At 43.9% G+C, this 23,065-nt stretch overlaps 1 protein-coding gene across 1 annotated transcript in view; it reads left to right on the top strand.

Moving 5' to 3' along the window:
* LOC311105451 (programmed cell death protein 10-like) overlaps window positions 1–22,788 on the top strand; it is a 30,104-nt gene extending 7,316 nt beyond the window's left edge. The window contains exons 2-8 of the mRNA XM_084147605.1: window positions 5,379–5,598; window positions 8,030–8,083; window positions 10,423–10,540; window positions 12,498–12,624; window positions 18,273–18,351; window positions 18,511–18,593; window positions 22,047–22,788. Of these exons, the coding sequence (XP_084003731.1) occupies window positions 5,509–5,598; window positions 8,030–8,083; window positions 10,423–10,540; window positions 12,498–12,624; window positions 18,273–18,351; window positions 18,511–18,593; window positions 22,047–22,128 (633 nt within the window). The 5' untranslated portion in view covers window positions 5,379–5,508 and the 3' untranslated portion in view covers window positions 22,129–22,788. The remainder of the gene's footprint in view (window positions 1–5,378; window positions 5,599–8,029; window positions 8,084–10,422; window positions 10,541–12,497; window positions 12,625–18,272; window positions 18,352–18,510; window positions 18,594–22,046) is intronic.
* Window positions 22,789–23,065: the final 277 nt, after the last annotated feature.

Here is a 23,065-nt window from a genome sequence, read left to right as displayed (position 1 = left end):
GTGGAAGTGGAGAAACTCAAAGTTGCAGGTCCATTATGATATTCTGAGAGAGCAACTTGGCATATACACTGCTCAAAAAAATAAAGGGAACACTTAAACAACACAATGTAACTCCAAGTCAATCACACTTCTGTGAAATCAAACTGTCCACTTAGGAAGCAACTCTGATTGACAATAAATGTCATGTGCTGTTGTGCAAATGGAATAGACAACAGGTGGAAATTATAGGCAATTAGCAAGACACCCCCAATAAAGGACTGGTTTGCAGGTGGTGACCACAGACCACTTCTCAGTTCCTATGCTTCCTGGCTGATGTTTTGGTCACTTTTGAATGCTGGCGGTGCTTTCACTCTAGTGGTAGCATGAGACTGAGTCTACAACCCACACAAGTGGCTCAGGTAGTGCAGCTCATCCAGGATGGCACATCAATGCGAGCTGTGGCAAGAAGGTTTGCTGTGTCTGTCTCACAAATGTGCATGTGTCTGCTCAAACGGTCAGAAACAGACTCCATGAGGGTGGTATGAGGGCCCGACGTCCACAGGTGGGGGTTGTGCTTACAGCCCAACACCGTGCAGGACGTTTGGCATTTGCCAGAGAACACCAAGATTGGCAAATTCGCCACTGGCGCCCTGTGCTCTTCACAGATGAAAGCAGGTTCACACTGAGCACGTGACAGACGTGACAGTCTGGAGACGCCGTGGAGAACGTTCTGCTGCCTGCAACATCCTCCAGCATGACCGGTTTGGCGGTGGATCAGTCATGGTGTGGGGTGGCATTTCTTTGGGGGGCCGCACAGCCCTCCATGTGCTCGCCAGAGGTAGCCTGACTGCCATTAGGTACCGAGATGAGATCCTCAGACCCCTTGTGAGACCATATGCTGGTGCGGTTGGCCCTGGGTTCCTCCTAATGCAAGACAATGCTAGACCTCATGTGGCTGGAGTGTGTCAGCAGTTCCTGCAAGAGGAAGGCATTGATGCTATGGACTGGCCCGCCCGTTCCCCAGACCTGAATCCAATTGAGCACATCTGGGACATCATGTCTCGCTCCATCCACCAACGCCACGTTGCACCACAGACTGTCCAGGAGTTGGTGGATGCTTTAGTCCAGGTCTGGGAGGAGATCCCTCAGGAGACCATCCTCCACCTCATCAGGAGCATGCCCAGGCATTGTAGGGAGGTCATACAGGCACGTGGAGGCCACACACACTACTGAGCCTCATTTTGACTTGTGTTACGGACATTACATCAAAGTTGGATCAGCCTGTAGTGTGGTTTTCCACTTTAATTTTGAGGGTGACTCCAAATCCAGACCTCCATGGGTTGATACATTTGATTTCCATTGATAATTTTTGTGTGATTTTGTTGTCAGCACATTCAACTATGTAAAGAAAAAAGTATTTAATAAGATGATTTCATTCATTCAGATCTAGGATGTGTTATTTTAGTGTTCCCTTTATTTTTTTGAGCAGTGTATTTAAGTTAACTGCCACATGATTCTCCGCCCATGTAGGCAGCCTACTCTGTTTCAATGATGTTGTGTTCAGGTAGTGGTCTCGTGTGCAGTGCCAGCTATGCTCAGAATCCAGGAAGGCTGTCCGTGTGGAGTGCCAGCTATGCTCCAGGATCCAGGAAGGCTGTCCGTGTGCAGGACTCTGATATATCCTGATCAATAGAATGACTTATCTGTAGACTAGTAATCAGACAGGTGAGGACTCTGATTTATCCTGATCAATAGAATGACTTATCTGTAGACTAGTAATCAGACAGGTGAGGACTCTGATTTATCCTGATCAATAGAATGACTTATCTGTAGACTAGTAATCAGACAGGTGAGGACTCTGATTTATCCTGATCAACAGAACGACTTATCTGTAGACTAGTAATCAGACAGGTGAGGACTCTGATTTATCCTGATCAACAGAACGACTTATCTGTAGACTAGTAATCAGACAGGTGAGGACTCTGATTTATCCTGATCAACAGAACGACTTATATATAGACTAGTAATCAGACAGGTGAGGACTCTGATTTATCCTGATCAACAGAACGACTTATCTGTAGACTAGTAATCAGACAGGTGAGGACTCTGATTTATCCTGATCAACAGAACGACTTATATATAGACTAGTAATCAGACAGGTGAGGACTCTGATTTATCTTAATCAACAGAATGACTTATATATAGACTAGTAATCAGACAGGTGAGGACTCTGATTTATCCTGATCAACAGAATGACTTATATATAGACTAGTAATCAGACAGGTGAGGACTCTGATTTATCCTGATCAACAGAATGACTTATATATATAGACTAGTAATCAGACAGGTGAGGACTCTGATATATCCTGATCAACAGAATGACTTATATATAGACTAGTAATCAGACAGGTGAGGACTCTGATTTATCCTGATCAACAGAATGACTTATATATAGACTAGTAATCAGACAGGTGAGGACTCTGATTTATCCTGATCAACAGAACGACTTATATATAGACTAGTAATCAGACAGGTGAGGACTCTGATTTATCCTGATCAACAGAATGACTTATATATAGACTAGTAATCAGACAGGTGAGGACTCTGATTTATCCTGATCAACAGAATGACTTATATATAGACTAGTAATCAGACAGGTGAGGACTCTGATTTATCCTGATCAACAGAATGACTTATATATAGACTAGTAATCAGACAGGTGAGGACTCTGATTTATCCTGATCAACAGAATGACTTATATATAGACTAGTAATCAGACAGGTGAGGACTCTGATATATCCTGATCAACAGAATGACTTTGTTTGGGAGTAATGGGACCCATCTCATCCAAAAAGTTGACTCAAGTTTGCCAAAAAGCACCTGGATGATCATCAAGACTCTTGGAAGAACGTTCTATGGACAGATTATTCAAAAATATAACTTCCCTTTATTTTTTTGAGCAATATATAACATATAACAAGGCAGTTAGAAATGCCAGACGGGCTCATTTTTCTAACTTGATCACTAATAATCTGAATAATTTGAGAGTGCTCTTCTCGATCAATGATGGCCTGATTAATCCTACCCCCGCAAACCTATGTGAACTTTCCTCCACATCTAAATGTGATGAGTTTGCGGCATATTTCAGAGATAAGATAACAAACATTAGGCTGGGTATCAGTCAAGCAAGACCTGATGAGAAGTTTGATGTGTGCCCTAGCCTACCACACAGACACTATGGATTTATTTTCCCTGGTTGACACAGACATGCTCAGGAAAGGGATATCACAACTTAAACCTTCTACCTGCCTTCTTGATCCTATCCCCACCACCTTCTTCAAAACAGTTTTCAATTGCATATCTGAAGAAGTGCACACTATTGTTAATCCCTCCCTGTTCACGGGCACTTTCCCCAATGCACAAAAAACTGCTATGGTGAAGAAAAGTAATCTACATTCTTCAGCTCTTAGCAATTTTTGGCCAATCCCCAACCTTCCATTCTTAAGCAAAATTCTGGAGAAATTGGTTTTCAAACAGCTAAAGGATTTCAAACAGCTAAGTGCCAACTGTATTTTTGAAACATTCCAATCTAGTTTTCGGGCCCAGCACAGAGTTAAAGTGGTAAATGATCTTAGAGCCAACACAGATGCCAAACAGCTCTCTGTCCTGGTACTCTTGGATTTAAGTGCTGCATTCGAAACTGTTGACCATGATGTCCTTCTGGACAGACTGGAGAGGTGGGTTGGCCTCTCCAGTCCAGTTCTGAATTGGTTTAGGACCCATTTAACCGGTCAATAGTTTTTTTTGTCACCCCCTTGGTGAACATAACTCATGAAAATACATATCACATGTTGCATTCCACAAGGTTTCGTTTTGGGTCCGGTACTGTTCAGTTTGTATATGTTACCCCTTGGCAGCGTTATCAGAATGCACATAATTGATTTTCACTGCTATGCACACAATACACAACTTTTACATTTCTGTGTCACCAGAGGATTTTAGCTCCATGGATAAATTATTAGACTGTGTTAGGGATTTAAATACCTGGATGGCTCACAACTTCCTCCAGCTAAATCAAGACCGAGGTACTTATTGTTGGTGCCAGAGAGAATCTGCACACAATCAGCACAGAGAGAGAATCTGGCCTCACATTTTAATTCACAGGCAATAAAGATAAAACACCAGGTAATAAAACCTAGGTGTTATTTTAGATTCTGAACTCAATTTCGAAACACACATTCCAAAATAGGTTTTTACCACCTGAGGAACAGTGCCGAGGTGGGGCTGTTTCTCTCTCGGGCTGGTACAGAGTGACTCATCCATGCTTTTATTACAAGCAGGCTTGACTGCTGTAATGTTTTCCTGTCTGGTCTACCCAAGAAAGCCATTGGTCAACTGCAAAACATACAGAATGCTGCAGCACAGGTACTGACCAAGACCAGATGGAGAGCACACATTACACCGATTTTAATGTCTCTGAACTGGCTGCCTGTGAGTTTTGTAATTCATTTTAAGATTGTTCTATTGGTTTTTAAATCAATCCATGATTGTGCCCCCCAATACATTACATTTGTAACATTTTAGTAATTTTGCAGACACTCTTATCCAGAGCGACTTACAGTTAGTGAGTGCATACATTTTCATACTGGACCCCCGTGGGAAACGAACCCACAACCCTGGCGTTGCAAGCGCCATGCTCTACCAACTGAGCTACAGACATGCTTTTAAGTTACGTACACAGTAGGTCCCTCAGGTCCTCTGGCACTGGCCTTTTAACTATCCCAAACCCAGGATCAAGAGGTGTGGAGAGGCAGCCTTTAGTTACTATGCCCCCAGCTTCTGGAATAGCCTGCCAGAGAACCCGAGGGGGGCGTAAACTGTGGACATTTACCAGATGCATATGCGTCTGGTAAATTTCTCAAATGGCCGGTAAATTAAAATCTTCCGGTCACCTTGTCCGGCACCACATATTCCTAACGGAAACCAGCCTTCACTCCACACACTTTACACACACGCACTCACAGACAGAAACGCTGTACACAGGCAGGACAGGTGTATGGTAGAGTTTAGGGCATGTGTCCATCACTTCACGCCCACCGCTCGGCCCAACATGATTGGGTTTGAGCCAGATGGAATGATTACCTGGTTATATAATGTCATCGCCCTCCAAGGCTAGATGGAATGTTTACCTGGTTATATAATGTCATCGCCCTCCAAGTCTAGATGTTTGTTGACATAGACGTTACTTAGCACAGAAAAACAAGGCCTAAATTTAGACCTCAAACAGAAGCAATAAAGTAGCCTAAATGTGGTGTTGTATTCATATAGTAGGCTATGTAACATTGGATTGTCTTTTCTGTCCCGCTGACCCTTTCTCCCACCCCCTCTTCTCTCCTCAGGTCCTGCCCCCCAGCCTTCTCTGTGTAGTAGTGAGTGAATGAGGCGAGCCCTGCCCCTGTAGCAGCCTTCACACACACACACACACACACACACACACAGACGTACAGACACGTGGGCCTCTGGACGAGGATGACAATGGAAGAGATGAAGAATGAAGCAGAGACGACCTCGATGGTTTCCATGACACTCTACACTGTGATGTACCCCGTCTTCCACGAGGTAAAGAGGATTTGGTAGAGACTGGATGTAGTGTTTCTTGAATGGGACGTGTGAGTGGAGTGTTCTGTGGTCTGTAAGGGTACACCCGGCTACAGCAGAAATAACATTACAGTGTAATTACCCTTAGACTCTAGAGAGGGATGGGGAGAGAGGGTGGTTGGGATGGGGAGAGAGGGTGGTTGGGATGGGGAGAGAGGGTGGTTGGGATGGGGAGAGAGGGTGGTTGAGATGGGGAGAGAGGGTGGTTGGGATGGGGAGAGAGGGTGGTTGGGATGGGGAGAGAGGGTGGTTGGGATGGGGAGAGAGAGGGTGGGTGGTTGGGATGGGGAGAGAGAGTGGTTGGGATGGGGAGAGAGGGTGGTTGGTTGGGATGGGGAGAGAGAGGGTGGTTGGGATGGGGAGAGAGGGTGGTTGGGATGGGGAGAGAGGGTGGTTGGGATGGGGAGAGAGGGTGGTTGGGATGGGGAGAGAGGGTGGTTGGGATGGGGGGAGAGAGGGTGGTTGGGATGGGGAGAGAGGGTGGTTGGGATGGGGAGAGAGGGTGGTTGGGATGGGGAGAGAGAGGGTGGTTGGGATGGGGAGAGAGGGTGGTTGGGATGGGGAGAGAGGGTGGTTGGGATGGGGAGAGAGAGGGTGGTTGGGATGGGGAGAGAGGGTGGTTGGGATGGGGAGAGAGGGTGGTTGGGATGGGGAGAGAGAGTGGTTGGGATGGGGAGAGAGAGAGTGGTTGGGATGGGGAGAGAGAGGGTGGTTGGGATGGGGAGAGAGGGTGGTTGGGATGGGGAGAGAGGGTGGTTGGGATGGGGAGAGAGAGGGTGGGTGGTTGGGATGGGGAGAGAGAGTGGTTGGGATGGGGAGAGAGGGTGGTTGGTTGGGATGGGGAGAGAGAGGGTGGTTGGGATGGGGAGAGAGAGGGTGGTTGGGATGGGGAGAGAGAGGGTGGTTGGGATGGGGAGAGAGGGTGGTTGGGATGGGGAGAGAGAGGGTGGTTGGGATGGGGAGAGAGAGGGTGGTTGGGATGGGGAGAGAGAGGGTGGTTGGGATGGGGAGAGAGGGTGGTTGGGATGGGGAGAGAGGGACAGGAAATAAGTCTAGTCCTATAAAACCCGTGTTGTGGAGAACGCGGACGGAATCAAGGAATCCAGACATTAGAACGGAACTCAACAATATTCAAACGTATTGAACTTAGTACGGAATCAACGAAATGTATTGAACTTAGTACGGAACAAACAAAATGTATTGAACTTAGTACGGAACAAACGAAATGTATTGAACTTAGTACGGAACAAACGAAATGTATTGAACTTAATACGGAACAAACGAAATGTATTGAACTTAGTACGGAACAAACGAAATGTATTGAACTTAGTACGGAATCAACTAAATGTAATGAACTTAGTACGGAATCAACTAAATGTAATGAACTTAGTACGGAATCAACTAAATGTATTGACTTTATTAAACAATTCATTAATTTGTCCCAAGATTATCATAAGACATGAACAAAAGGCATCAGTGATTCATATTTTCCTTCGACTTTCTGAAGAGGCAATGGCACAGCAATGCCCGTCTGTGAGTGTATGCGTGTTTGTCTACCACTATGTGTAGACTATCGATGATGCTCATGTAATGACAACCATCTTCTTGTAGATGGAAAGGCTTTCCCAAAAACCTTCTCAGTGAAATGTATATGCCTACCTGGCAGAATGATGTCATGATTATTTGCATCAATCCAGTAGCCATTTGTTTTGCAAACTCTGCATTCACATGAGTGCTACAGAAACATCGCTAACCCAAACAGTGGTCTCTGGCTGGGCGCTCACTTGAATTAAAGGGTAACTACACCCCAAAAATCAACATTTCTTAGATTTTTCCCAGACCTCAAAAGTGGCCTCCTGATGTGGTTTAAGCATTGTTGTGGACTTAGAACATCCAATTTTGTTGCTTTTCTTTTAAAACGGTGTGATTTTTGAGAGCGAAAACCTGAACAAAATGGGGGAAAAAAGAAAAGCTAAAAAAACAGAATGTCCTTGTGGGGACCCAAAACATTTTTTGCCAATTGTAATCCTAAACCCAGCCCCTAAGTCTAAAATAGCCGTTTTCCTTGTGGGGACTGGCGAAATGTCCCCACTTGTCCCCAAATTCCATGTTGTACTGTCCTTGTGAGGACTTCTGGTACCCACAAGGACAGTAAAACAAACCACACACACACACTTCAATGCTGTTTGTGTGTACCAGTGTACTGGATGGGGTTTCTGCTGTGTTAGCTAATGAGATGGAGTTCCATGTATGTAACTACTAGCTATGCAGTTTGAAGTGTTTTCATGTTGTGGTAATTTGTATAGCTGTTTTGTGAGATGTGTATATATGCTATGTTAATGAGAAGATGGTATCTGTAAGAAGTGTTTTGATGCAGTGATGTGTTTTACAGTTGGAAAGAGTGAACCTGTCGGCAGCGCAGACCCTGAGGACAGCGTTTATAAAGGTAAGGACATGGAGGGGCGGGGCAGCGTTTATAAAGGTAGGGACGTGGAGAGACAGAGCAGACTAGAATGATAAATCTATAACTCACATTTCTATGTGAATTCGGTCGGGTCGCCCAAAAAGTTACATATTGACACTTGAAGTGTGTTTTGTGGTTGATTAGTAAAGTCTGATGTGTCTGCATATGTTCTGCGGGTGAATGTCCAGTGTTTCCCCTATATTCATTTTGCGCCGCTGCTAAATCATTGTCGCCACTCCAAAAAATATGAATAAATGTATTTTATTTATTTATATATACATATACAGTGAGGGGGAAAAAGTATTTGATCCCTTGCTGATTTTGTACGTTTGCCCACTGACAAAGACATGATCAGTCTATCATTTTAATGGTAGGTTTATTTGAACAGTGAGAGACAGAATAACAACAACAACAAAATCCTGAAAAACGCATGTCAAAAATGTTATAAATTGATTTGCATTTTAATGAGGGAAATAAGTATTTGACCCCTCTGCAAAACATGAGTTAGTACTTGGTGGCAAAACCCTTGTTGGCAATCACAGAGGTCAGACGTTTCTTGTAGTTGGCCACCAGGTTTGCACACATCTCAGGAGGGATTTTGTTCCACTCCTCTTTGCAGATCTTCTCCAAGTCATTAAGGTTTTGAGGCTGACGTTTGGCAACTCGAACCTTCAGCTCCCTCCACAGATTTTCTATGGGATTAAGGCCTGGAGACTGGCTAGGCCACTCCAGGACCTTAATGTGCTTCTTCTTGAGCAACTCCTTTGTTGCCTTGGCCGTGTGTTTTGGGTCATTGTCATGCTGGAATACCCATCCACGACCCATTTTCAATGCCCTGGCTGAGGGAAGCAGGTTCTCACCCAAGATTTGACGGTACATGGCCCCATCCATCGTCCCTTTGATGCGGTGAAGTTGTCCTGTCCCCTTAGCAGAAAAACACCCCCAAAGCATAATGTTTCCACCTCCATGTTTGACGGTGGGGATGGTGTTCTTGGGGTCATAGGCAGCATTCCTCCTCCTCCAAACACGGCGAGTTGAGTTGATGCCAAAGAGCTCGATTTTGGTCTCATCTGACCACAACACTTTCACCCAGTTCTCCTCTGAATCATTCAGATGTTCATTGGCAAACTTCAGACGTCTCTGTATTTGTGCTTTCTTGAGCAGGGGGACCTTGTGGGCGCTGCAGGATTTCAGTCCTTCACGGCGTAGTGTGTTACCAATTGTTTTCTTGGTGACTATGGTCCCAGCTGCCTTGAGATCATTGACAAGATCCTCCCGTGTAGTTCTGGGCTGATTCCTCACCGTTCTCAAGATCATTGCAACTCCACGAGGTGAGATCTTGCATGGAGCCACAGGCCGAGGGAGATTGACAGGTCTTTTGTGTTTCTTCCATTTGCGAATAATCGCACCAACTGTTGTCACCTTCTCACCAAGCTGCATGGTGATGGTCTTGTAGCCCATTCCAGCCTTGTGTAGGTCTACAATCTTGTCCCTGACATCCTTGGAGAGCTCTTTGGTCTTGGCCATGGTGGAGAGTTTGGAATCTGATTGATTGATTGCTTCTGTGGACAGGTGTATTTTATACAGGTAACAAGCTGAGATTAGGAGCACTCCCTTTAAGAGTGTGCTCCTAATCTCAGCTCGTTACCTGTATAAAAGACACCTGGGAGCCAGATATCTTTCTGATTGAGAGGGGGTCAAATACTTATTTCCCTCATTAAAATGCAAATCAATTTATAACATTTTTGACATGTGTTTTTCTGGATTTCTTTGTTGTTATTCTGTCTCACTGTTCAAATAAACCTACCATTAAAATTATAGACTGATCATTTCTTTGTCAGTGGGCAAACGTACAAAATCAGCAGGGGATCAAATACTTTTTTCCCCTCACTGTACATATATATATATATATATATATACATAGTACCAGTCAAAAGTTTGGACACCTTCTCATTCAAGTTTTAAAAAAAAAACTATTTTCTACATTGTAGAATAATAGTGAAGACATCAAAACACATATGGAATCATGTAGTAACCAAGAAAGTGTTAAACAAATCAAAATATATTTTATTTTTGAGATTCTTCAAATAGCAGAGCCTGATGTGTGTTCTGGGGTTGATTAGTGGCCCTGTGTAGCTCAGTTGGTAGAGCATGGCTCTTGCAACGCCAGGGTTGTGGGTTCGATTCCCACGGGGGGGCAGTATGAAAATGTATGCGCTCACTAACTGTAAGTCGCTCTGGATAAGAGCGTCTGCTAAATGACTCAAATGTTAAAAAAAATTAGCAGAGCCTGACGTATCTACTCTGTGGTTGATTGTCAGGCTGAGAGGGAGAACCCAGGGCTGACCCAGGACATCATCATGAAGATCCTGGAGAAGAAAAAAGTGGAGGTCAACTTCACAGAGGCTCTACTGCGCATGGCTGCAGACGACGTGGAAGGTGTGCGTCTGTCTCTGTCTGCTTGTGTGTCTGTCTGTCTGTTCTGCAGTGAATAACCTAAGCCTAGAAGATGTTGGGTATTGTGCCTCTGTGTACAGTACCGTCTGTCTCCTCAGGATGGCACTGTTTCTCCACTAATAAAACAGCCTCTCCTGTGAGCCATTTCTTCCCTCCAGGATTTAATTTTCTCTCCTGCATGGCCTGATTGATGGTAGTAATGAATTTTTGTGCACAGCATGAAAAGCTCAGCTATAGTTACACACACACACACACACACACACACACACACACACACACACACACACACACACACACACACACACACACACACACACACACACACAGTCACACACACAGTCACACAGTGATGAGAGCGTCCTTGCTCCTGTTTGAATACTAAATATACAGTGCCTTCAGAAAGTATTCATACCCCTTGACTTATTCCATATTTTGTTACATTTAATACATCTACACACCAATACAGACAAAGTGAAAACATGTTTTTGCAAATTCATTTAAAATGAAATACAGAAATATCTAACTTACATAAGTATTCACACCCCTGTGTCAATACATGTTACAACCACCTTTGGCAGAGATAACAGCTGTGAATCTCTAAGAGCTTTCCACACCTGGATTATTATTTTTTAATTCTACAAGCTCTGTCAAGTTGATTGTTGATCATTGCTAGTCTTGCCATAGATTTTCAAGCCGATTTTAAGTCAAAACTATAACTAGGCCACTCAGGAACATTCAAGGTCATCTTGGTAAGCAACTCCAGTGTATATTTGGCATTGTTTTAGGTTATTATCCTGCTGAAAGGTGAATTTATCTCCCAGTGTCTGTTGCAAAGCAGACTGAACCAGGTATTCCTCTAGGATTTTGCCTGTGCTATTCCGTTTTATTTTTATCCTAAAAAACTCCCCAGTCCTTGCTGATGACAATCATACCCATAACATGATGTAGCTACCACCGTGCTTGGAAATATGAAGCAAGGTACTCATTGATGTGTTGTGTTGGATTTGTCCCCAACATAACATGTATTCAGGGCATTTGCCAAATTTTTTGCAGTTTTACTCTAGTGCGTAATTGCAAACAGGATGCATGTTTTGGAATATTATTATTCTGTACAGGCTTCCTTATTTTCACTCTGTCATTTAGGTTAGTGTTGTGGGGTAACTACAATGTTGTTGATCCATCCTCAGTTTTCTCCTATCACAGCCATTAGACTCTGCAACTGTTTTAAAGTCACCATTGGCCTCATGGTGAAATCCCTGAGCGGTTTCCTTCCTCTCCGGCAGCTGAGTTAGGAAGGACACGTGTCTTTGTAGTGACTGAGTGTATTGATACACCATCCAAAGTCTAATTAATAACTTCACCATGCATAAAGGGATATCTTTGTTTTTTACCCATCTACCAATAGGTGCCCTTCTTTGCGAGGCATTGGAAAACATCCCTGGTCTTTGTGGTTGAATCTGTTTGAAATCCACTGCTCGACTGAGGGACCTTACAATTATCTGTATGTGGGCTACAGAGATGAGGTAGTCATTCAAAAATGATTTTGAATGACTGTTATTGTACACAGAGGGAGTCCATGCAACTAATTATGTGACTTGTTAAGCACATTTTTACTACTGAAATTTATTTATTTAGGCTTGCCATAAAGGGGTTGAATACTTATTGACTCAAGACATTTCAGCTTTTCATTTTTTATTAATTTGTTTTATTAAAATGTGGAAAAAGGGCTACTCTACAGTGGTACCTTTTTCTAACTTTCCACACAGTCACAGTACACAGACGGCTCTCTGGGTGGGGCTGTTCTGTTAGTGCCTCTGGAATGCTCTCTCTACATTCCACCACCTCCTTGTTGACCTGTCCGTCTCCATGGTGACTGAGGCTGTCTTCCCGTGTGTGTGTGTGTGTGTGTGTGTGTGTGTGTGTGTGTGTGTGTGTGTAGAGTTCATGATTGACAGACCAGAGCAGGAGTTCCAGGACTTGAATGACAAAGCCCGGGCACTCAAACACATCCTCAGCAAGATCCCAGATGAGATCAACGACAGAGTACGCTTCTTACAGACCATCAAGTCAGTACCCATACACACATACATACACACACACACACACACAGAATTTATTTGCAAATTATGGTGGAAAATAAGTATTTGGTCACCTACAAACAAGCAAGATTTCTGGCTCTCACAGACCTGTAACTTCTTCTTTAAGAGGCTCCTCTGTCCTCCACTCGTTACCTGTATTAATGGCACCTGTTTTCAGTATAAAAGACACCTGTCCACAACCTCAAACAGTCACACTCCAAACTCCACTATGGCCAAGACCAAAGAGCTGTCAAAGGACACCAGAAACAAAATTGTAGACCTGCACCAGGCTGGGAAGACTGAATCTGCAATAGGTAAGCAGCTTGGTTTGAAGAAATCAACTGTGGGAGCAATTATTAGGAAATGGAAGACATACAAGACCACTGATAATCTCCCTCGATCTGGGGCTCCACGCAAGATCTCACCCTGTGGGGTCAAAATGATCACAAGAACGGTGAGCAAAAATCCCAGAACCACACAGGGGGACCTAGTGAATGACCTGCAGAGAGCTGGGACCAAAGTAACAAAACCTACCATCAGTAACACACTACGCCGCCAGGGACTCAAATCCTGCAGTGCCAGAAGTGTCCCCCTGCTTAAGCCAGTACATGTCCAGGCCCGTCTGAAGTTTGCTAGAGTGCATTTGGATGATACAGAAGAGGATTGGGAGAATGTCATATGGTCAGATGAAACCAAAATAGAACTTTTTGGTAAAAACTCAACTCGTCGTGTTTGGAGGACAAAGAATGCTGAGTTGCATCCAAAGAACACCATACCTACTGTGAAGCATGGGGGTGGAAACATCATGCTTTGGGGCTGTTTTTCTGCAAAGGGACCAGGACGACTGATCCGTGTAAAGGAAAGAATGAATGGGGCCATGTATCGTGAGATTTTGAGTGAAAACCTCCTTCCATCAGCAAGGGCATTGAAGATTAAACGTGGCTGGGTCTTTCAGCATGACAATGATCCCAAACACACCGACCGGGCAACGAAGGAGTGGCTTCGTAAGAAGCATTTCAAGGTCCTGGAGTGGCCTAGCCAGTCTCCAGATCTCAACCCCATAGAAAATCTTTGGAGGGAGTTAAAAGTCCGTGTTGCCCAGCGACAGCTCCAAAACATCACTGCTCTAGAGGAGATCTGCATGGAGGAATGGGCCAAAATACCAGCAACAGTGTGTGAAAACCTTGTGAAGACTTACAGAAAACGTTTGACCTGTGTCATTGCCAACAAAGGGTATATAACAAAGTATTGAGAAACTTTTGTTATTGACCAAATACTTATTTTCCACCATAATTTGCACATAAATTCATTAAAAATCCTACAATGTGATTTTCTGGATTTTTTTTTCTTCATTTTGTCTGTCATAGTTGACGTGTACCTATGATGAAAATTACAGGCCTCTCTCATCTTTTTAAGTGGGAGAACTTGCACAATTGGTGGCTGACTAATTACTTTTTTCCCCCACTGTACATGCATACAGAAATGTTTTTGTCATTTAGAAATGTCCTTGTTTTTGAAAGAAAAGCAATTTTTTGGTCCATTAAAATAACATCAAATTGATCAGAAATACAGTGTAGACATTGTTCATGTTGTAAATGGCTATTGTAGATGGAAACGGCTGATTTTTAATGGAATATCTACGTAGGCGTACAGAGGCCCATTATCAGCAACCATCAGTCTTGGGTTCCAATGGCACGTTGTGTTTGCTAATCCAAGTTTATCATTTTAAAAGGCTAATTGATCATTAGAAAACCTTTTTGCAATTATGTTAGCACAGCTGAAAACTGTTGTGCTGATTTTAAAGAAGCAATAAAACTTATTGAGACTAGTTGAGTATCTGGAGCATCAGCAATTGTGGGTTCGATTACAGGCACACACACACACACATTCTGCTACTGATATACCAGATAATACGGCTTGTTAAAAGCAAACCCGATTATGACCGCTTATTTAATGCGTCTAAAATAATCAAATGTGAGAACAGTTTGTGTCTCTGTGTCATGCTCAAATAGGCATATGCTGCTTTCTGAATATATAAAAATGAAGAAAAACTCTCAAAATTCCAATGCTTCTTTCTTTACGAATTCCGACATACTGATTAATTCAATTAAGGTTTTAATCAAAACTTAATCTCTAGATAAGTTAATGTGAACCCTATAATTATTTTAATTCAATAATTCCCGCTGTCCATGATTGCAGTAGCAATATGGGTCTTGCCTGTCTTTGAATATGATGTCAGAGTTCATTCCTTGAACACATTATTTATAGGAGTCTTCTAAATGAGAACTTGAAGAGCGTGTGAGCTGGCCAAAAACAAATAACTTTCTTTTGAAACTCGTCAGTCTATTCTTGATCTGAGAAATGAAGGCTATTCCATGCGAGAAATTGCCAAGAAACTGAAGATCTCGTACAACGCTGTGTACTGCTCCCTTCACAGAACAGCGCAAACTAGCTCTAACCAGAATAGAAAGAGGAGTGGGAGGCCCGGTGCACAACTGAGCAAGAGGACAAATACATTAGTGTCTAGTTTGAGAAACAGGCACCTCACAGGTCCTCAACTGGCAGCTTCATTAAATAGTACCCGCAAAACACCAGTCTCAACGTCAACAGTGAAGAGGCGACTCCGGGATGCTGACCTAGGCAGAGTTGCAAAGAAAAAGCCATATCTCAGACTGGCCAATAAAAATAAAAGATTAAGATGGGCAAAAGAACACAGACACTGGACAGAGGAAGATTGGGAAAAAAGTGTTATGGACAGACTAATTGAAGTTTGAGGTGTTCGGATCACAAAGAAGAACATTTGTGAGACGCAGACCAAATGAAAAGATGCTGGAGGAGTGCTTGATGCCATCTGTCAAGCATGGTGGAGGCAATGTGATGGTCTGGGGGTACTTTGGTGGTGGTAAAGTGGGAGATTTGTACAGGGTAAAAGTGATCTTGAAGAAGGAAGGCTATCACTCCATTTTGCAACGCCATGCCATACCCTGTGGACGGCCCTTGATTGGAGCTAATTTCCTCCTACAACAGGACAATGAACCAAAGCACAGCTCCAAACTATGCAATAACTATTTAGGGAAGAAGCAGTCAGCTGGTATTCTGTCTATAACGGAGTGGCCAGCACAGTCACCGGATCTCAACCCTATTGAGCTGTTGTGGGAGCAGCTTGACCATATGGTACGTAAGAAGTGCCCATCAAGCCAATCCAACTTGTGGGAGGTGCTTCAGGAAGCATGGGGTGAAATCTCTTCAGATTACCTCAACAAATTGACAACTAGAATGCCAAAGGTATGCAAGGCTGTAATTGCTGCAAATGGAGGATTCTTTGACGAAAGCAAAGTTTGAAGGACACAATTATTTTTTTCAATTAAAAATCATTATTTCAAACCTTGTCATTGACTACATTTCCTATTCAAACTCATTTCATGTATGTTTTCATGGAAAACAAGGACATTTCTAAGTGGCCCCAAACTTTTGAACGGTAGTGTACATACATACGCGCACACACACACACACATACACATGCTCACAGACCTCCCAGCACACCGTCAGTGATGTGATTCACATTTCACAAGCACACACTCTCCAAAAACACACACACTCCAAAAACACACACTCTCCGAAAAAAAAATTAATTCTCTTGGTCCCACTTACTTTCCAATGTAACACTGTCTCAAGTTAGCACACACACAGGCCCGCACAATTATTCTCCCACACACTTGTTCTTTCAGGGGTTGTTTCTGTCTTGGCTAACTCTGCCAGTTTTCTCGTATTCCATTTGTGTTTGTTGAGTCACTCTCTCTAAGTAACTTACTCAGTGGAAGATTTAGAAAAAATCTATCTGGAACGAAGTTGAAAAACTTTTCCCCAATTTGCTTTATGAAACTGCAGTATTTAAAAGTAAAGGGGGGAGAAGAGGGTAGGGATGGAGGAGAGGAGAAGACCAAGAGTGAGTAAGAGATTCTAGAAAGGAGGGAGGGGGTGATGGAGGTAAAGAAGAGGTGAGAGGATTCAAGATATCTGACTGCTGTTGGACTAAGGAGTGAGAGGTGAGAGGGTGCAAGATGTCTGACTGCTGTTGGACTAAGGAGTGAGAGGTGAGAGGGTTCAAGATGTCTGACTGCTGTTGGACTAAGGAGTGAGAGGTGAGAGGGTGCAAGATGTCTGACTGCTGTTGGACTAAGGAGTGAGAGGTGAGAGGGTTCAAGATGTCTGACTGCTGTTGGACTAAGGAGTGAGAGGTGAGAGGGTTCAGGATGTCTGACTGCTGTTGGACTAAGGAGTGAGAGGTGAGAGGGTTCAAGATGTCTGACTGCTGTTGGACTAAGGAGTGAGAGGTGAGAGGGTTCAAGATGTCTGACTGCTGTTGGACTAAGGAGTGAGAGGTGAGAGGGTTCAAGATGTCTGACTGCTGTTGGACTAAGGAGTGAGAGGTGAGAGGGTTCAAGATGTCTGACTGCTGTTGGACTAAGGAGTGAGAGGTGAGAGGGTTCAAGATGTCTGACTGCTGTTGGACTAAGGAGTGAGAGGTGAGAGGGTTCAAGATGTCTGACTGCTGTTGGACTAAGGAGTGAGAGGTGAGAGGGTTCAAGATGTCTGACTGCTGTTGGACTAAGGAGTGAGAGGTGAGAGGGTTCAAGATGTCTGACTGCTGTTGGACTAAGGAGTGAGAGGTGAGAGGGTTCAAGATGTCTGACTGCTGTTGGACTAAGGAGTGAGAGGTGAGAGGGTTCAAGATGTCTGACTGCTGTTGGACTAAGGAGTGAGAGGTGAGAGGGTTCAAGATGTCTGACTGCTGTTGGACTAAGGAGTGAGAGGTGAGAGGGTTCAAGATGTCTGACTGCTGTTGGACTAAGGAGTGAGAGGTGAGAGGGTTCAAGATGTCTGACTGCTGTTGGACTAAGGAGTGAGAGGTGAGAGGGTTCAAGATGTCTGACTGCTGTTGGACTAAGAAGGAGTGAGAGGTGAGAGGGTTCAAGATGTCTGACTGCTGTTGGACTAAGGAGTGAGAGGTGAGAGGGTGCAAGATGTCTGACTGCTGTTGGACTAAGGAGTGAGAGGTGAGAGGGTGCAAGATGTCTGACTGCTGTTGGACTAAGGAGTGAGAGGTGAGAGGGTTCAAGATGTCTGACTGCTGTTGGACTAAGGAGTGAGAGGTGAGAGGGTTCAAGATGTCTGACTGCTGTTGGACTAAGGATTGAGAGGTGAGAGGGTTCAAGATGTCTGACTGCTGTTGGACTAAGGAGTGAGAGGTGAGAGGGTGCAAGATGTCTGACTGCTGTTGGACTAAGGAGTGAGAGGTGAGAGGGTTCAAGATGTCTGACTGCTGTTGGACTAAGGATTGAGAGGTGAGAGGGTTCAAGATGTCTGACTGCTGTTGGACTAAGGAGTGAGAGGTGAGAGGGTTCAAGATGTCTGACTGCTGTTGGACTAAGGAGTGAGAGGTGAGAGGGTTCAAGATGTCTGACTGCTGTTGGACTAAGGAGTGAGAGGTGAGAGGGTTCAAGATGTCTGACTGCTGTTGGACTAAGGATTGACAGGTGAGAGGGTTCAAGATGTCTGACTGCTGTTGGACTAAGAAGGAGTGAGAGGTGAGAGGGTTCAAGATGTCTGACTGCTGTTGGACTTATTGTCCACAGAGATATCGCCAGCGCCATAAAGGAACTCCTGGACACAGTCAACACTGTCTTCCGAAAATACCAGTACCAGAACCGACGGGTGAGAACACACACACACACACACGCACACACACACACACCAATTAAGACATCTGCTCTTTTCTTTCTCCCTCGGCTATCAGCAGAGTTTGAGACATTCTTGTGTTTTTTCCTCTCAATTATCTTCTAGAAGCGTTAAAAGCGTCTGTTGTTTTCCCAGGCACTGGAACACCAAAAGAAAGAGTTTGTGAAATACTCCAAGAGCTTCAGCGACACACTTAAAACATACTTCAAAGATGGAAAGTAAGGAAACCTCATCACGTCCTCTTTCATGCTCTACCCTGCTTTTCTCTTCCATGGCCTGTACAATATGTCACCCATCCTGGTTTACATCTGAATCATGTAGAGCAGTGTGTCCCAACTCCAGTCCTCCAGTACCCTCAGCAGCCCAACTCCAGTCCTCCACTACCCCCAACAGCCCAACTCCAGTCCTCCACTACCCCCAACAGCCCAACTCCAGTCCTCCACTACCCCCAACAGCCCAACTCCAGTCCTCCACTACCCCCAACAGCCCAACTCCAGTCCTCCACTACCCCCAACAGCCCTCCTCCAGTACCCCCAACCGTACACATTATTGTTGTAGCCCTGGACAAACTCACCTGAGTCAACTCATCGAGGGCTTGATGATTAGTTGACAAGTTAAATCAGGTGTGCTTGTCCGGGGCTACAACGCACATGTGTTCCGCTAAGGGGCTAATGGGGGGCTTAGCCCCCTCAGTTTTAGTTGTTTGTCTCTATATAAAAATAGCAAAAAAAGTTTGAATGATTGAGTGACACGTTTGTACGAAATCTGTATCTCTGTTGCGCTGTGTCCGCACCATGGACAGAGCATGCCGTGGAGTGTTTGTGTGTAGGGGGAGGGGGGGGGGGGGGGGCTATTTAAAGCCACTGGGCGGTTAGGTATGAATCCTTTGGGTTTCCATAAAAAGCGGGAAGAAACACTGCTCATCTGTGGTAAGCTACGTTTAAAACACGAGACACCGCCGCATGTACAGTGGGGAAAAAAAGTATTTAGTCAGCCACCAATTGTGCAAATTCTCCCACTTAAAAAGATGAGAGAGGCCTGTAATTTTCATCATAGGTACACGTCAACTATGACAGACAAACTGAGAATTTTTTTTCCAGAAAATCACATTGTAGGATTTTTAATGAATTTATTTGCAAATTATGGTGGAAAATGAGTATTTGGTCACCTACAAACAAGCAAGATTTCTGGCTCTCACAGACCTGTAACTTCTTCTTTAAGAGGCTCCTCTGTCTTCCACTCGTTACCTGTATTAATGGCACCTGTTTGAACTTGTTATCAGTATAAAAGACACCTGTCCACAATCTCAAACAGTCACACTCCAAACTCCACTATGGCCAAGACCAAAGAGCTGTCAAAGGACACAAATTGTAGACCTGCACCAGGCTGGGAAGACTGAATCTGCAATAGGTAAGCAGCTTGGTTTGAAGAAATCAACTTTGGGAGCAATTATTAGGAAATGGAAGACATACAAGACCACTGATAATCTCCCTCGATCTGGGGCTCCACGCAAGATCTCACCCCGTGGGGTCAAAATGATCACAAGAACGGTGAGCAAAAATCCCAGAACCACACGGGGGGACCTAGTGAATGACCTGCAGAGAGCTGGGACCAAAGTAACAAAGCCTACCATCAGTAACACACTATGCCGCCAGGGACTCAAATCCTGCAGTGCCAGACGTGTCCCCCTGCTTAAGCCAGTACATGTCCAGGCCCGTCTGAAGTTTGCTAGAGTGCATTTGGACGATCCAGAAGAGGATTGGGAGAATGTCATATGGTCAGATGAAACCAAAATAGAACTTTTTGGTAAAAACTCAACTCGTCGTGTTTGGAGGACAAAGAATGCTGAGTTGCATCCAAAGAACACCATACCTACTGTGAAGCATGGGGGTGGAAACATCATGCTTTGGGGCTGTTTTTCTGCAAAGAGACCAGGACGACTGATCCGTGTAAAGGAAAGAATGAATGGGGCCATGTATCGTGAGATTGAGTGAAAACCTCCTTCCATCAGCAAGGGCATTGAAGATGAAACGTGGCTGGGTCTTTCAGCATGACAATGATCCCAAACACACCGCCCGGGCAACGAAGGAGTGGCTTCGTAAGAAGCATTTCAAGGTCCTGGAGTGGCCTAGCCAGTCTCCAGATCTCAACCCCATAGAAAATCTTTGGAGGGAGTTGAAAGTCTGTGTTGCCCAGCGACAGCCCCAAAACATCACTGCTCTAGAGGAGATCTGCATGGAGGAATGGGCCAAAATACCAGCAACAGTGTGTGAAAACCTTGTGAAGACTTACAGAAAACGTTTGACCTGTGTCATTGCCAACAAAGGGTCTATAACAAAGTATTGAGAAACTTTTGTTATTGACCAAATACTTATTTTCCACCATAATTTGCAAATAAATTCATTAAAAATCCTACAATGTGATTTTCTGGAGAAATTTTTTTTTTTTCATTTTGTCTGTCATAGTGGATGTGTACCTATGATGAAAATTACAGGCCTCTCTCATATTTTTAAGTGGGAGAACTTGCACAATTGGTGGCTGACTAAATACTTTTTCCCCCCAGTGTAATATTTCATTTTGATTTGTAAGGATGGGGTCAAGTTCACAGTTGAATCTGCTTCACTCAACTCTGCCTCACCACTACAGAGTTCAGTTAGCTTCTTAGCTAGCTGTAAAAGGCTTTAGTGTTGTTAGCCTATTTAGCTCTAACCAGCTAATCTGCCACGATGGATATCAGAAATCAGACCACCAAGGCCGCCGCCAAGCCAAGCAGCAATCATGCTGCCGAGCTCCGCGTGAATAGCCCACCCCCCTTTTCCACAATTTCCGCCAGGATAATGGCTCCACAGCCCCCTCAGAGGAGACAGCCCAGGTTAGCGTAGAATCCTACCCTAGCCGCAGGTTTTCTGTCCAAAAATGTTCCTTTTAATAGCAACTGGTTCATAGGAAGAGAGTGGCCGGAATACTCGGTTACTGCAGATGGGACGTTTTGGTTCCCATGTCTGTATTGGTCCAATGCTAACGCAGACGAGGCCTTCACCCAAGGCGGTATTCTAACCGGAAGCATGCTATTGATAGAACCAAAGGATTCTCTAGGCATCATCAAGCGAAGAGCATTTGAAATGCACTGTACTACCCTATCTATCTTGTTGCCCGTATTCATTGCCAAATAGACTTTGCTCTACTGTATAGGCTGCTGTCCATTGGGCTGATGCAGAGGAGATGGGTTACAGATTTCATGCCAACCTGAAACTTAAAAAGCACTCAATGGTCTTGATTCTCAGCATTTTAACTTTGTTTATTGTGGTATAGCGTGATATAAGCAGAATTCAATATAATGATTTGTTTATTGTGGGGACCAGTATGAAAAAAATAATAATATGTATGCACTAACTGTAAGTCGCTCTGGATAAGAGCGTCTGCTAAATGACTAAAATGTTAATGTGTACTGCTTAGTAGAACATGTGACTGTGTGGCAGAAACAATACTTGGCATTTTCAGGGTGGTTTAATAATTTGAATTACCATTCACTGTGAAATCACATTTAGGGTTGATTCTCTGAAGCCTGACATTTCAACAGATCAAAGCACTGTATCAATCCCAGTGTTGCCATGGTTTCCTGTGACTGACACTGCCTTCCATGTGTCTCTCTCTGTCCCAATTGTTTCCAGGGCGATAAACGTGTTTATCAGCGCGAACAGGCTCATCCACCAAACCAACCTAATACTCCAGACCTTCAAGACTGTGGTATAGATGGGGTTAACCACACTAACCCAGGCTTTTAACAGAGAATAGGAAACCCTTTTAAATGTACAATGTTAAGATTCTGTTTCTAGGACTGTATAATTTGTAAGTCTTGCTTCAAGAGGGGGATCATTTAGAGTTGCAGGTGGCCAGATTATAATTGCCAGCAATGTATTTTTTTTTTATTGTATTTTTTTTCACCACGATCATGCTATCACCACAGAGTATCTTCTATAAAAGCTCCCCCCCCCCCCCCCCCCCCCCCCCCGCACCTTCTCTTTCTTGCACTTTCACTTTCTCTCACTCTCTCACTCTGTCCATGTGGAAGCCAAAAGACCGGGCCTTAACGTGGCCATGGAGACATTCCTTAATGGATGCTAAATGGATCATACATGGGATGATTTCTGTATTTCGAAAGTTACAAATCTTGAAAACTTGATTGCAAAACATTTTGGGACTATGACAATATCAACAATGGACTAATGAAACAAACTCCAAAATATAGTTTTTGGATGGAGTTTTACTTTAAGCAAAGTGTAAATACAGGGGCTTCTGCTTTTCTCACATTCTAACTTGAACAATGAAACATGATGATTATGATGATGGTGCAAGTTGTATATTTAACAGATATTTGGTCGCAAAATGTTCAAATAAATAGTTTAAACATTTTGGAAAGATTTTAAAAGGGTATTTTGCCTTTGTCACTTCACTTGTAAAATAGGTATTTATTTGTGCCCTGTGTAACAGTGGATTTGCCATGGTGGAATTAAGGAGCTATTCTTGGTCTGAACCTGTTTCCAGCAGTCTGTTAATCCCATTCTGAAAGCGTTAATTCTTAAACGTTTATTATTGAAATCGTTGAGACCTAATTTCCTATCCTGTCGCCATTGGCTACGGCTATTATGAGCTAATTCAGAGACTGGAGAGTGTATCTCCGTGTTTTATT

The sequence above is a fragment of the Coregonus lavaretus genome (assembly GCF_964263955.1).
Source record: "Coregonus lavaretus genome assembly, chromosome: 30".
In the NCBI taxonomy this organism is placed as follows: domain Eukaryota; kingdom Metazoa; phylum Chordata; class Actinopteri; order Salmoniformes; family Salmonidae; genus Coregonus; species Coregonus lavaretus.
Note: the sequence above shows the minus strand (reverse complement) of the source record. Positions and strands in the feature narration are given on the sequence as shown.